The sequence below is a fragment of the Colossoma macropomum genome, unplaced genomic scaffold, assembly GCF_904425465.1.
Source record: "Colossoma macropomum unplaced genomic scaffold, Colossoma_macropomum, whole genome shotgun sequence".
NCBI lineage: Eukaryota > Metazoa > Chordata > Actinopteri > Characiformes > Serrasalmidae > Colossoma > Colossoma macropomum.
The window spans coordinates 11,039,027-11,054,964 of NW_023494795.1; the positions used below are offsets into that span (position 1 = coordinate 11,039,027).

Consider the following 15,938-nt stretch of genomic DNA (forward strand, 5'->3'; position numbering starts at 1 on the left):
TAAGCATGTAGATGCAACAGTTTAAGTTGTCTCCAGATGCATATTCTCGTTACAAGATCACATCTGGCCCTTCAACTCGAGGCTGACTGCAAAAACACAATTTGAAGACCAGTTGCAAAAGCTTCAGTTTTATTTGTCTTACACTGTCTTTAGTGCTATATGGGAAAATTTAACCTAATGAAGCTTGTGAACCAGCAGTCTGAGACACTACATACAGTATTCACACCTCACGCCTGAAAAAATGGATGTGCTGGTCTTCTTGGCCTGGACTTTACTGCATAGAAAATAGTCACGTCAAAACACGACACAAAATTGGAGAGAAAAATTGATATCTTCCCAAATTCTTCAGCCCTACTTGTTGGTGTTGGATAACTGTGCCATCGAGCACAGACGGCATCATGGGTCAGGCCCTTAAAGGAAGTAATAGGCAATATAAAGCGTTTGTGTTTGTTCTAAACCATAGATGTATTATATGCATATGGACTTTATACACAGCACATCAGTGTTCAGATGATTGTTCATGCTGACTGGAAATAGACAAAAACATTCTCTAACAAGACTGTAACAGCTGTTTCTGATAAAGGGTGTTTAGGCAGTGTGCACAGAAGGCAGTTTCTGGACAATATTTTCAAGCACGCTTAAATTCGATTTTGCAGTTACTCTGATCATTTCAATATAGATCTTCATTTGTAAGCACAATACATACAATGAGAACAGAAGAGAAGAGGAACAGAAGAGGAAAATCTGTTTCTCACTCAATGAATGTAACGTATTCTTTGTTCAAAACAACAGTAAACAGGCCTCTGAAATCCCCATGTTACCCTACACAATAATAAAGCTCTACTTAAAACCAGGAAAAAGTGTAGCGTTCCCTTCTCATTTAACACCTGGAGGACTGAGGATGTAACTGTCCCAGTCTTTTAGTAAGAAATGATAACGTTAGCAGACGGCGTAACACGTCATCAACTGCCTTCGAGTCTCCATTTATTCATAAACAATACGTCCTCTTCCTTACAGTGTGTTTCCTCTTAACTATTTAAAGTCTGACTTCTCTGGCTGTCACTCTGGCTTAGTCACACCTCTCCATCGTCAGGGTACCGCTGGATGAATTCCTCCACTTCGATAACTTCCACCACCAGGTCACGGATCTCCTTGATGCAGTCCAGAGGTCTGGCCACAGGCGGTGCCACTGTAGGGGCTTCTCTTGGCTTCTCGGGGCAGGGACAGGGCTGGGACTGTGGTTTTGATTCTGGAGCTGAGGGCTGTGGGTTTGCAGCTGTTTCAGTGGTGGCACTGGCTTCTGGTGCAAAATTAGCCTCAGCAGCTGCAGCTTCATTGCTTGCTTCAGCGTCTGCGATGCCTGCACACTTTACTACGACAAATTCCCCAGGTTTAGCGACCCCTCTTGATGGGTCACCTTCATTGGCGTTCTCCACCACCTCCTCGTCCTTGGTCACCCATGACGCAATATCAGAGGGGACCACGTCCGGTGTCGTCTCGCTCTCTGTGAAATCAAAAGGATCATCCTCTAAGACTTCAGTCTCTTCAGGTGCTATGAGTGAATTCTCGCTTTGAGGGCCAGGCTTGTCTGAGCTAATGCTAGTGCCAGTTTCTATGACATGTGTGAAGCCTGTTAAAGTGTCATTATGCTGCGTCACTTGATCCAGAGGCCTTGTGTCTTTCTCTGCAGAACTAGAGTTGACTGTCCCGTTGGCTACTGGTTCCACTGCCTCTGGAACAGGTTCAGCCAATGTTTGGGGAGCTGCAGTTATGGATTCTACATTAATCAGGCTAGGTGGGTCCACCGATGTCTCTGTGGAGAGGGAAGTTACCGTAACAGGCTCTACTTCAGCGTTTTCTCCCTCATTCAAACTCTCATTGGCAGCAGACGTGGCTTCAGCTGCCTCCTCCACGACTGTTCGGTGCACTATATGTGTCTCAGTTCCAGTACTAAGAGGCATCTTTACCTCTACCACTGCTTTCTCTTCTGATTTGTGTCCTCCACCAGTTTGCAGCCCTGTAGGTGCTTCCAAAAGCTCAGTTTGCACTTGTGTAGGGCAAGCCTGAACCTCCACCCGCTGGGCTACAGCCACCTCAGGCTCTACAGTTTTAGCCTCCTGCTTCTCACTGGCTGGTACTCCACCATAGCTGTGGTCCAGCAGAGGCGAGGCAGGCTTGGCATGGCGCTGAGCTGGGGAGTTGTTGGTGTGGCCCGGACTGCCAGGTAATGAACCCGGGGGAGTGGAGTGCAGGCTGGAAACGCTGAAATTGTACCTGGACTCCATGAACAGGTTGTATTTCTTCATACTAGCCGCCTCCTTCACCACTGTCAATAAAACACACCCAGTGGTCAGAACAGTGGCTATTTGACCAAAAGTTAATAACAAACCAGAATAAAATAGCTGCTGTGTTTTTAAGCTGAGAGGATCTCTATGTAACTCACCTTTGCTTACTTCTTTTTCAAGTATCTGCTGCAGGATGTCCTCATAGATGTTCTCCACGTTGATGAAGGATACATAATCAGCAAATATGTACTGCTCAAATGTTGGTAGTTCCTAAAAAAAAAAAAGGTACATTTTTAAAAAATGGAATAAAAAAAAGGTATCTAGTGTGACCAGCATTTTCCTGTAGCAGCGCGACACATTTCTAGGAAAAAATCCTGGATGGGAGCAAAACCAAAATCATTGCATTTATATTCAGTATATCGTTGCTGTTCAAAGAAAAACAAGTGTCTTGTTTTTCTACATCCTTTGAGCAAAAGTGGTTCCTTTTACATTGTGTGAAAATTTCTTGAATCGGTCATCAAAAATGCTCCAAAATAGCTTGAAATGAAACCTTTTTACATTAACTTACATTAGAAGTTCTTCTGAAAAGTTTTCTTTTTGGAGATACCTGTTTTTCTTTGGAAAGTGACGATATTTATTTTGTCTTTGACCAATGCACTACAGTGGAGTACACTGGACACTTTAACCATTTAACCACTGGTAAACTTTAATGAAGTTCTAGCTTACTTGAACCAAATGACACTTATTAAAGCAATAAACCACGAGAGGCCGTGGGTTACTGCGATTTTATCACGGGAAGGGTGTCCTAAAACTCTCTTCCCTGGGGTAAAATCGCAGTAATCCATGGTCTCAAGTGGCTTATTGCTGTAATAAAACTGCAGCCAACATGAAATATGATAAAATACACTATTGTTTAGAAAATAATTTTAGTCACTATTAATAATCATCTAAACTGCTTATCCTTCACTACGCTGAAATTTGAATACTGGATCCTGCAGCCCAGCAGTGCAAAATACAGCTAAGAAATAGTCATTTGGGACTCAGATCCACACTCGATAAATGAGGCACTGTTTGTCTGTAGAGGCTAGAATTTCTAAACTTTCATAGCTACCACACTATTTAGGGAGTACGGAGCCGTTTGGGATTCAGCCTGGGTTTGACGCAACTTCTGACTGAAACATGGACGTTTGAAGCGTGCAAAACATTCGAGTGACATTTTTAGTCTTTTATTCTGCAGTTTTACAGTTAATCTTACCGTAAGTACTTTAACTCAAGCCTGTGATATTAATGATGGAGTTGTTTAGGCTGTTGACTATCTTTTAGCCTGTTAGCTAGCTGACCAGCCTAGTTCTAGTTAAGAACATAAGCTGCCAGCCCCTCAGTTTAAACAAGAAAAACGGGTTTTTACTTTGTCAGTGTACTCGGTGCTCCGTGTGAGCAGCATGAGAGTCCAAAGATTATTCCATTAACAGCACAAGGGTTTTTCTTGTGCCGTTCAGTTGTTGTGAGGGGGTCATAGGTATGGGTATGTCGTGAATTTTACAATGGCTTAGAACCTGGCTCAGCGGATCAGATTTTAGGACCGGAACTATCCGTTTTATATTTCAGAGAAAATGACTTTAGCACATCAAACTGATGGTAGACTTTGTTTGGAGAAATCCTGGAGAAGAGTGGAAATGTTAAAGTCCAAGGCTGTTTTTCTTAAAGTGGTGTTGCTAAGCTTGTGTTCATGGACTGGATACATGTACAAACCTGAAGAATTCTACAAAGAAACTGCTCAAACAATAACTATCTAAAACACATCGGCTGCCTTGAACATTTTGCCAAAAAGGAAATAGGTTTTGTAACGGTTTGTGAAAAATAGATGCTGCTTGCTTTGACACTTTGTTTCCTAAAGCAATGAAATTAATACATTTTTAAGTATAGCACAAATGTCCAAATACTCTTGGGACTGCTGTATGTTCAAGAAAATTTTCCGTTAAATGCTCTACAATCCCACAGCTCTATAAATGCATAAACCTAGAATATTTCTGAGGATGTATTTTGTTGTGATTAAATGTCTGTACCTTTTTGAAGGTAGGAGCTAGATGGGCTTTGATGCTGGGCAAAGTGATGTTGATCAGAGCTTCCTGGAAGATCCTTTTTCTCACTGTACTGCTGTCATAGTCATATTGCTGGTGGATACAAAAGGAACACAAATATTTTATATTTTTCAATTACATAAATAAAAAATAGCATTATAAGACAGCACAGACATATTTAGTTGATAGTGATAATGTATGGGTGTGTATATTCACCTTTAGAACCCGGTGTTTGGCTTTCACCATTGCGTCTCCCAGGTCTTTGTTTTCCTGCTCGGCTTTGCACAGGAGGAGCTCAAAAGTGAACGCTACGTTCTCCACCAGCTGCCAAATTCATGCAGAGCAGTAAAGATTTAGGCCGACAGTTTCAACAAAAAAGAGCTTCAGCATTCAGGGTCTAGTTACTTTCACTAATAGTATATATTAAGCCTTGACCAAAATTGCTACTAAGGACTGCTGCTTTTTTAGCACTGTAACATGCTACCATTCAAAAATCTGAAATCACTTGTTGTATTAGTAATGTGTTATTTGAGTTACTATATGCTGTAAACTATGTATTGTAATTTTCTATTCTTCTTTTCTATTCTGCTTTTTCTGTGAAGTTATCTGTCTCAAGACTCGATTACTTTTTTAATTATGACATTCTGAATGCTGATATTATAGTTATAGTTATACATCTTTTCTGTCATTTTAAAAACATCTACAAACATCTACATCTACTCAAGGTAACTGGGGGGATGCGGGGGCACAGGGTGGTTGTTGAGAAAAAAAGGCCCATATTTCAAACATATTTTTGAGAATAATTTCATAAAATCTTTCCATCTCTCACAGTTACAATGATGTAGCAGCACATGCTGAGCACAGGACACTGTTGCTGCTGAGTGTAAAAGCTGAGTGTAAAGCCTGTGCATCATGTATTTTTCCCACCTGAAGAGCTTTGTTTGATTCACCTCCTTCTTTCTTCACTGTTATCTTTACAATATCATGCTACATAACTGAAAACAGAGAGTGACTGGTGGGCTCTGACTTGTAGGGATGGGCGATACCACTAATTTTTTTGGAAACCCAAGTAATACCAGGGCTACTAATATTTTTCTTGATGATTTTTCTACAGTGAAAACCAGTAAAAAAAAAAAGTGGACATTAAGAATTACATTTCAAAGCTGTTGCATTAGTATTAATTAAACCGCCACATAAACAAATGATCTGCCATTATAGAGCATTCCCTGTGTTTCAATTAGCTGTCTGTGTGTGTAAGCAGAGGGAGAGTGAGGAAGGAAAAGTAATTCCTCTCCAACACATTTATTTAATCAATCCACTTGTCAAAGTCCGACTAAAAATAAAACCAAAACTGTTGTTTGGTTTATTTATGATTAGCAGTGGGCAATGGTTTATAAATTCATTTGATTCTTAGCATTTTAAATCTGTGTTTGACTGATGCAAACTAATTAATACACTTTTTTAAATATGACATTCTGAATGCTGAATTTTTTTACAGGTTTTACAGCTTTTCTGTCATTTTAAAAATATCTACAGCTCTGTTTTTATTCTGGACACATCTAAAATTCCTTACAGGTTGCTAGCTTCCTACTACTTATTTCAAAGCTGTAAAATTGCAGAGTTCTTGCATGTTAAATTCATTTTAGACATTTACCTGGAACAGATTGGTTTTATATTGTTGAAAATATCCAAAACTTTTGTGGTGTTCTTTGATGCACTGCCACATCCACTAAAAATGTAATATGCCCCTCTTATGTGTTCACTCTGGTCTAGTCTTGGGCTTTTTCCAGCTGTTCCTGATCTTAAATAATGAAATTAGCTGCATAGCTAAGCCCATGAATGAAAGCTCTGCTTGACGTTCAGGATAACATACCTGTTGTATATCAATCTGTGTGCTGTGCTCCAGTCCTTTGCTGGTGGAGTAACTGAAACTTTGCTGTAACTCTCGGATATGTTCTTTCAGTCTGCTCACTTTCTCATAACAGGTATGTAGGTTTGGTTTTCTCATCTCCACCAAAGCCTATAGAGAGAAAATGTGTTGAGTATGTTTAGCTTTGAAACAGTGCAGTAAAACATATCCTGTTCCACTCATTCATGAGTTTCTGATGTGCTTCACAATGGCTGAGACTTAGGCCCAATCCCATTTCACCCGTCGCCCCTACCACTGAGCCCTTAGCCCTCTGTTTTGCACGTTCACGTCTAGGGGTAGGGTGTCCAAATTTTTGTTGAGATAGAGGAGGAGGATGAAGTGTTGGGGCTACATGGCCCTCCAAACTGGGGTTTTTCAGAGACTCCTAACAGAGTGTTATCAGAAAGAAAGAAAAACCGGCAAGATGGCTAAACAAGAGACCAAAGAAACCCACAAATGTGGGAATTTTCTCTGTTAAAAAATTACGATAACCACTGTATTAACTTAGTTTAATGTCGTTTCAGTGTATTATGGTCGTTTTCTTCATAACAAGCATAAAAATCGCTAATACTATGCTAATGTCTCAGTAGCTAGCTAACTTGCCCCGTTCCACCTTAAATAGTCCAGCAGTTCTGACGCCTGAAGCGCCAGCATGTAACTTCTGCACCATTTAAGGTGGAACGGGAAAATTCGAACAAGAAGCTGGTGAATATCTGACTTCAGCTTCGCATCACCAAAGAATTAGTGGTGGGTGATAATAAATAATTGCCCCCCTCTTTGAAAACATATGATGCCCTAAATGTAACTAAAGCCCAGCAGTGAGGAGCTGAACTTTACCCTCCTCTGCTATCACTGAAGACGGGCAGAGTCACCTACAGAGCAGCGCTAGTAGCTGTTAATGAAGCAGTGTTAGTTTTTTTGTTTTTTTATTTGAGGGTCCCATTTCGTAAGGCAAGATTTCAACCACTACCCCTTGTAACTCAGTTCCAAGGGGTTAGGGTGACACTCGAAAACAAGGGGCAGGGGTAAAAAGAAGAAATGGGATTGGGCCTTAATGCTGTAAAACCATCCTATAATTGCAATCATATATTTTTCCATTATGTAAGGTCTGTTTATCCCGGTTGATGGTTGATGGCTAAAAGCTGTAATTCTCCACGAGATCTTTGTTCATGTAGCCAGTGTTATGTACATTTGAGTGCTGATCAAAGTACATTAGTTTAAGATCAGCAATGTAGTTGGTCAGCTAAGACATTTTGCTGTCAGACATTTGCTTCTTTAGTTGTGCACTAGAGCTACAACGCTAATGTACCTTACAAGTGATGAAAGCTTAAAGAAATTCCACCTTTTTTAAATATCTGAATAATTCAGTTGTGGACATGTAAAGTCATTCACAGTGATCCGCTGTGAAATGGTTTATTGCAGTGTAACTTGCCAACTCATATTTACTTAAGTGGTGGTGACAGGAACCAGGAGTTGTGTCTACATTGCAGAATAGCCATTTTATTTACCATTCAGGGTTATTCAAATGACTAGTGAGCCTACACGAGTCCTCTGAGTTTTCAGATGTAATGCTGATTTTGGTAACTTGGGGGTAGATTAAAAAAATATATAGAAACATTAAAAATATATATAGTCTTTTGGTTCTACAGGGTGAGTCAAAAAGATTCATCCAATTTCAAAGAGCCATGTTTTTACAACCGTGAGGCGCCTAGGAACCAATCACATTCCAATTGGAAGAGGGGGTCAGAGAGTTTCTGACTGTCAGTGGAAGATGGCTCCCTTCAGTCTGAGAGGAGATGAGACCCCTGAGCAGAAAGCGTTCTGCGTTCTCCACTTCAACAAGAGTGAATCCATCATAACTTTGCAGCGTGATTTTCGTCAGCAGTGAAGCTCCAACAGCTCAGAGCGTTCGTCGTTGGTTCCACAACACTGGATGATCTCCGAAATCGCATTGAAAGAGCTGTGAGTGCAGCGACACCCAACATGCTCAATCGAGTATGGGATGAATTTGACTATGGCGTTGATGTTGTCTGTACAGCTGGTGGAGGTTCATATTGAGACCTTGTAAAATTACATAATAAACTTTATGCTCATTTAAACCATTTACAGTTTACTGCATTGTTCTGTAATGATTTACAAGTCAAATAAATCATTTTGAAATCGGATGAATCTTTCTGTATTTTGCTCTTCAATTTACTGAATGTATTTTTTGAGGCATGAAAAAAGGCCAAACCTTTACTGCTCAAATAGGACCGTTTTCACCCCTTTAAATTCTGGCTGAAAACTTTCCTTTCTGAACAGGCTTTCAGCTCAGAGGCTTTTAACTAAGTTCAAAACTCTGTTGGCTCTACCGGACTTCTCTCCTGTAACCGCACTGTACTGTCCTAATTAATTTTTTTTCTCTTTAATTTTGTTATTTTCATCTTTAATTCTGTTGTTTTAAGCATGTTTTGACACAGTGTATGAAAGGTGCTGTATAAATAAACTTGTCTTGATTTGCTTTGCTGTGAACAATTCTGACTAGATAAGTTTCTCTAGAATGATGGATCTTCCATCAAACCACTTTGAATGACTTATAACTCAATGTTTATATCTTAATGGTTTAATTATGCAGAGATTTCCCCTTTGTGGCCTACTAATTAGGATCATTTCTGACACTGTAAGACTCTGAATGAAGGTCTTGTTAGCTGCTCCAAGCAGCTCTTTCAATACAGGACAGTATTGTGCAGTGCAGGCATCTATAATACGACGTAGGGCTTCTATGGCCTTTGGCTCACCAGCTGGACCTCGTCTTTGGTCATGCCGTCCTGGTAGTCCTGATACAGCTGGTCCATCATGGCCTCGCTCAGCTCCCGTGCATCCTTAAAGCCCAGGCTGATGGGCCCCATCAGCTCCTCGAGGACGGCCGACAGGTATGGCTCCACGTGCTCCATGCAGTATTTGGTGGCTGGTTCGGCTACTGTGGCTGCAGAAGGTAAGAGGAGGTAAAGGCTACTTTCACTACTAGTTTTATAGATGAATTTCTCATTTTTTTGATCTGATGTTTCTGCCTTGATCATTCAAATTTCTGTTTGTAAGTCATTCCGAAAACACCTCTGCATGCGTACATGTTCAAAATCAGTTCTCATTACAGGCATATATATGTAATATGTATCTGATCTAAGTGGCTCAAATATGACTTGAAAAGCTCAGATTTATGTTTCTACTTAGTGGATTTTTCTCTAAAGCTTTTTCACAATGAGCCACACATTTCAGAGAAACATTTGCACTGTCACACACTATTTCCGTAAATCAGCTGTTCTCAACCTGGAGCTCAAGATAATTGGGGGGATGCGGGGGCACAGGGTGGTCGTTGAGAAAAAAGGCCTATATTTCAAACATATTTTTGAGAATAATTTCAAAAAATCTTTCCAATCTCTCACAGTTATGATGATACACTGTCAAGCTGCTGAGTGTAAAGCCTGTGCATCATGTATTTTTCCACATTAAGAGCTTCATTTGGTTCACCTGCTTCTTTCTTCACTGTTATCTTTACAATATCATGCTATCTAAACAAAGACAGAAAGTGCTGGTTGGCGAGTGAAGCATGCACACTGAGTCAAAGCAAAAAAAAAAAAGCCTCTGACTTGTAGGGATGGGCAATACTACTAATTTTCTTCAAAACCAAGTAAAACCAAGACTACTTTTCCAAAAATGATCCTTTATTGTTGATTTCTACAGTGAAAGCTTGTAAAAAGTGGACGTTAAAAATTATATTTCAAAGCTGTTGCATTAGTATTAAATAAACTTTATACAACAGTTAGTTCCAGCCACGCAAGCTGATTGGTTGAGAAGTATCACTGTATCACTCCGCTGACAGGCCATTGCTAAGCAATGACTTTGACAGCTGTAGGAGACGCTCAAGCCATTAGAACGTTTTTACTTCTTACTTTGCCACAAACAGAAAATGGACACTTTTAAGATTAGATTTGACCGACAGCTGATTTGGTCAGAATCTGAAGATGAGACTACACTAAATTCCCAAACTGTCATCACCACTGAGCAGCTTTTCAGTCGGCAGCTGTGACAGAAGAACAGCTGAACAACCTGGAATCAGCGAGAAATGAACCCAACACCATTCGCCAAACTAAATGCGCTGTAAGATGCTTTACAGACTGGCTGGAACAAAACAACGTTAATATTGATCTGGCAAAAACTGACAAAACTGAACTAAACTTGATATTGTAGCAGTTTTATGGCTCAGTCTGATTTGGTCCGACTCTGAATTCTAGGTTGTTTAGGTGTTAGGTTCTTCTGTCACAGCTGCCAACTGAAAAGCTGCTCAGTGGTGATGACAGTTTGTGAATTTACTGTAAGGAGCTGGAGAACGAACTGCCGGCTGTGCAGCGAGTGAGCGGAGTTCGTTACTCTGACGTAGCAACGAGCTGCTTGTTAAGGAACTATAATTTGGCAGAAGGAACTGCGAACATTAAAACATATTAAACGCCGCATTCGGGGGAATAACAAATGTTTTGCCCTTATAGAGCATTCCCGGTTTTAATTAGCTGTCTGTGTGTATGTAAACAGAGGGAGAGCGATCCACTTGTCAAAGTCTGACTAAATTAAACTAAAACCAAATTGTTGTTTATTTATGATTATCAGTGGGCAGTGTTTCCAACATTTTTATTCAAGATTCATTCGATTCTTAGCATTTAAAATCTGTTTGTGACTGAAGTAAACAATTTATTATAAGCATTTATTCTTTCACAGTCAGTGCAGCTGAATCGGGAGAGATTCTAAACGAGGCATCGAGAAAACAAATGAACTGTTACGCCACTCAGTATCAGTACCTCTGAGCTTGCTCTCCAGGAACGCTCGGGAGCTCATGATCTGGTCCATATCTGAGCGCATGAGTGCACTCTGCTTCTTGGCTTTCTCTTTGCACTCATCCTTCAGAGCAGTCATGCCAACCATCAGGGTCTCCTGCACCAGGTAATAAGCTGCCTCCACCGTCTGTGGGCCAGAAGGTACGTCATCATTTATTCTCTTAACAGTCAAGTAGAACCACTCACATTTTATTGAGGCCATCATTAATCTCATCTGTGGAATGTGTAAGCAGCTCCAAGACACACCAAAGAGACCTTTCAGTTTTAGACAATTGATGTACAACACCCTAACCTTGCTTTGAATGGAATCCCAGATGTAATTATTTTGGGTGTGGCCCTCAATACCCATTGACACCACACCATCCAGAGCAGAACCTGCAGTAAGGGGTAAATGAACTGAGCTATAGGTGAAGCCCACAGCTCATTTGTCGCAGCTTGAAAGAAAGAACTTAAAGCTTTTTCTGTGTCATAATGCAAGGATGACCAACCCAAACCCTACGGCTCTGGATTATTTGGTTCCACCTCGAGTCTACTGACAATTAAACCAGCCTGTCAAGGTGTTCAGAAGTATCTGAATTATTAGAGTTGGGTGTGTTTGAACAGGGCTGGGACTGAAATGTGCAGGGCGGTAGATCTCTAGCTGCTGAGTTGGCTATTTGTGTCAAAACTTTTGCAGCTTCTTTGTACAGAGCGGAAGTACAAAACTGTTTTGGAAAGATTTGGTCATTTTGGCACTCACAGCAAACCATGTTCTCCTCTTCTCTGTCTTCTTGGCCTTCAGACGGGGCAGCAAATCTTTTTCTAGAGATGGCAGCAAGTCCTCCATTATGAGATTTGCCAGCACCTAAAAACACATTTGGATCAGTTCAATACAGATTAGACCACACTTAACACAGGTGTTCAACACCTGTACTATCATTTCAGCGGCTCTTACCAAGGACAAACCAAATAAAACCTCTCTGACACTGCAGAACTTTTGAGCTGCGATTATTAATTGACTTGAAATTGACAATTACTGTAAAGCAGTAAATCTTAGCCCATTGCTCCAAAGACATACTTTGAGTTCCAGTTTATAAGGTACAGGTATTATTAGGTATTAGGTATATTATTAGGTAATCTACACTCATTAACAATTTTATCAGTTGTACTTGCCATATAGGTACAGAATTACTGACTGTATCTGTTGCTGGACAGTTTGTCAGCCACCCTTAATCAGGTATGGATTACATGACTGGACTAATGGGGCCAGCAGCCCTTTGACTACCAGGAGCCCTGAGGGGGACCTTAAACCACAAGGGACAATCCACTACAGATATATCATTAGATGAACAAATAGCCCTTGAATATGTCATAATGACTAAACAAATCATATCATATCAATTTTTTATATCACTGACTAATAGGATGTTGAGACAGTGTGACAGTGGCTAACTTGGACACTTGTGACACTGTGGTGTCCATCGATGCTTTATATCACTGTGGTGCTGAGAATGGTCCACCAAACATTTGTGATCAGCAACAGGCCTGTAACATTTATGAATGACATAGAATGTGGATGATAAACAACAACGAACAGATGGGCTACAGTCACTAACTGTATACATAACTGGTACCTATATGTACAAATTAGCCAAAGAGGAGCCAATGTATGTGTACCTAATAAACTGGCAAGTCTTTGTACATGCTGACCATGAATATAGTACATATGGTATAAACCACATCTGTCAAGCTCCAGTCCTGGTGGGCCAAAACACCTCAGACTTCAGCATGCAACCTCATTAAACACACCTGATTCAGCTGATCAGCTAATTAGCAAGGCCTTCATCAACTGAATTAAGAGCGTTAGATGAGGGTAAACCCTAATCTCTGCAGCACTTTCGCCTGGAAGGTCCCCAGTTTAACATGCCAGCTATAAATAGCCTGACTGATCCAAAAACAGCGCTGTTAAACAGACCTAAATCATTCTGCTCTTAATTTCAGCATTAGATGGTGGCTTTATTCTCAGTTATGCTGTAATGCAGGGAGACAGGCAGGTTAAACCGCACAGCGAAACTCCCTCTGTGCTGTTTTACTGCTTCCCCAGATTACTGACATTCCACACAGTGCTTTGCTCTGACGTAAGCGTGTCTGTGTGTGTTTGTGTGTGTGAGAGCTGTGTGGCGGCGTGCAGGTGTGTTCAACACAGCTATGTTTTGTGCCAAACGTGTTTGCAGTGAGAGACTTTGTTGATTGTAATGCAAAGGCATCAGGTGTCTGTGAGTGTGGAACGGGACAACATGGCTTCCTCCTGAACCAGAACCAACTAAACAGCCTAAAACAAACAAAACGTCTAATCATGCTGCCATCAGAAACCCACAGTATGATAGGGTGAGAGGAGATGCAGCTAGGAAGGAAAACTTTGGTCAAACAAAGATTGTTAAAACCCACAAAACTGCCATTTCTAAATGTACACAACTAACACTAACGGCCAGAGACAGCTGTTCTAAGGGGAGATCATTCTTTTTGTCCTTTAAAATCTCTCATTGTGAAGTGTTTAGAAAAGACTGTGGTATCAATGCTTAGAGTAGAGGTAAAATCTTTATTAGATCACTACTTTGCTTATCAACAAGATAGAAGTACAGACGGCACCAGTCTGTACCTTACACATTTATATTTTAATTCACAGGCGGATGAGGGTCAGTTTAATTAAACGGTACTTGTCTCTTTTAACTGATCGTCTGCTGTGTGTGAGGGTTATTAAAACTGTCAGAGTCAAGATCAGTAAGCAGTGGTGCTCCTCAGGGCCGCATCAGTTCTCCTGTCTTATTAACATGATACGTCTTTAACTCTTGTGTGGTGTTGATGTGTTTGTTACTCAGTGGTCTGGTGGACCCACCACATTATTGGTTTTTAATCAATACAGCCATAACGATTTATGTAAAATATCAGAGGTTTAAAATATCACAAGTGTCCAGTGTAGGGTTCTCCTACAGCAGCTGTAGCCAGTCAGCAGCCTGTCCATGTTGTCCACCCTCACACACACACAGACACACACACACTAACAGCAGGCCATGTAGGAGGAGAACAGAGTGAAGGACACAGCATCTCCACACTTTTATTCCCTGCAGGTTCACCCAACACCACATGTGTAATATAAATGTGTGGGGGGTGAACAGAGTGAAGACACTGAAAATGGGTTATTTTATATGTTCTTTACAGAAAACGAGCAAAGACCAAGAAATCTGGGGTTGAAATAATAATAAATCGCCTAATTTTTTCTTTTGGTAAACATTGAAAATGGGTCCCACGGACCTGAACACCACACAAGGGTTAAAAATGGCAGACTTTGATTGATGCAGCCCTGGTGGTACAGTTGAGAATAGACAAGAGTTCTTACCCTCACATCACTGCCAATCAGCATATCCCATGTTTCATAGTGGCCCTTCTCCTGCCTGTAGAGCTGAATGGCTTTCATGAAGGCCTGCACTTCACACGTCTTCTTCTTCAGAAAGTCTGAAAAGAGGATGAACAATTGAGCTATAAGGATCTGATGAATGAAACTTACACCATAATTTGATATTAACAGTTCCAGCTGAACTTGAATAGAGGTCTACACTGTAACTTTCTTGATAAACACACAAGTACACCTCAATAGGAAATCACCTGCTCTATTATTAGACCTTTTTGTGACTCAAATTTAACTTAAATAGCTGGCTAGCTAACACAGCTTTCTACTAGGGCGTTTTTGAAGGATATACTGTCTAGACATCTGTAAAAAAATTGGAGGAACATGCAAAGTACAGTCCTCAATTCCAAAAAGCTGAATATGTGAATTGCAAATAAAAACAGAAAGCAGCAACTTGTAAATCCACTTTAACCTGTATTTAAAACGAAAACAGATTTAATTTAATATCTTATCTACTTCATTGTTTTTTGTAAATATATGCTCATTCTGAAATTGAAGCCCTCAACATGTTCCAAAAAGTCTGGTTAGAGGCAATTTAAGTCTAGGACCATCTAGGAACAGTGAATGTTCAAAGACATCCTAAACAGATGATACTGTCCTGATTTTATTTAAAAGGATCATCCAAGAAAGGCCCAGTCCTTCATGAGCATGGATGGGTCGAGGCTCACCACTGACAAAAACTGTGTTAATGAATAGTCTAACAGTTTAAGAGCTATTATTATTAAGATCAGAAGGTCTTTTTGGGTATTTCACCCTATAGTGCATAATGATATCAAAAAGTCCTGGGAATCCAGAGAAAATTCTGTGCTTTAAAGGAAAAGCCGAAAACCACAAATGAATGCCCGTGACCTTTGACACCTCAGACATCACTACATTGAAAACCAGCATGCTTCTGTGATGGATATCACTGCATGGGCTTAGGAATACTTTGACAGGCTGTTGTCAATAAACACTGTTCATCTCTGCATCCAAAAATACAAGTTAAGACTGAACTATGCACAGCAGAACCTAAATGTCAACAACGTCCTGCTGACTTCTCTGGGCTAAAGCTCATCTGTAATGGACTGTGGGAATGTGTGTTGTGGTCTGTCGAGTCAACTTTTCAGATTGTTTATGGAAATAATGTGCGTTGTGTTCTTGGGACGGAAGAAAAAATGGAGCATCCAGATTGATGCTAGCATAAAGCTTAAAAGCCAGGATCTGTCATAGTATGGGGTGTGTTAGTGGGTAACTTGCACACTTGTGAGGGCACCATTAAAAATGAACCTTATGTACACATTTTGGAGCAACATATGTTGCCTTCTAAGCAATGTCTTTTTCAGAGACATCCATGGTTATTTCAACATGATAATC

At 40.5% G+C, this 15,938-nt stretch overlaps 1 protein-coding gene across 1 annotated transcript in view; it reads right to left on the reverse strand.

The window, feature by feature from the left end:
- Window positions 1-843: 843 nt before the first annotated feature.
- niban1a (niban apoptosis regulator 1a) overlaps window positions 844-15,938 on the reverse strand; it is a 31,159-nt gene continuing 16,064 nt past the window's right edge. Inside the window, exons 6-14 of the mRNA XM_036581432.1 lie at window positions 14,517-14,632; window positions 11,880-11,984; window positions 11,105-11,267; window positions 9,053-9,240; window positions 6,240-6,386; window positions 4,583-4,690; window positions 4,352-4,459; window positions 2,444-2,555; window positions 844-2,326 (exon numbers count right to left, since the gene is read on the reverse strand). Coding sequence (XP_036437325.1) covers window positions 1,074-2,326; window positions 2,444-2,555; window positions 4,352-4,459; window positions 4,583-4,690; window positions 6,240-6,386; window positions 9,053-9,240; window positions 11,105-11,267; window positions 11,880-11,984; window positions 14,517-14,632 — 2,300 coding nt within the window. The 3' untranslated portion in view covers window positions 844-1,073. The remainder of the gene's footprint in view (window positions 2,327-2,443; window positions 2,556-4,351; window positions 4,460-4,582; window positions 4,691-6,239; window positions 6,387-9,052; window positions 9,241-11,104; window positions 11,268-11,879; window positions 11,985-14,516; window positions 14,633-15,938) is intronic.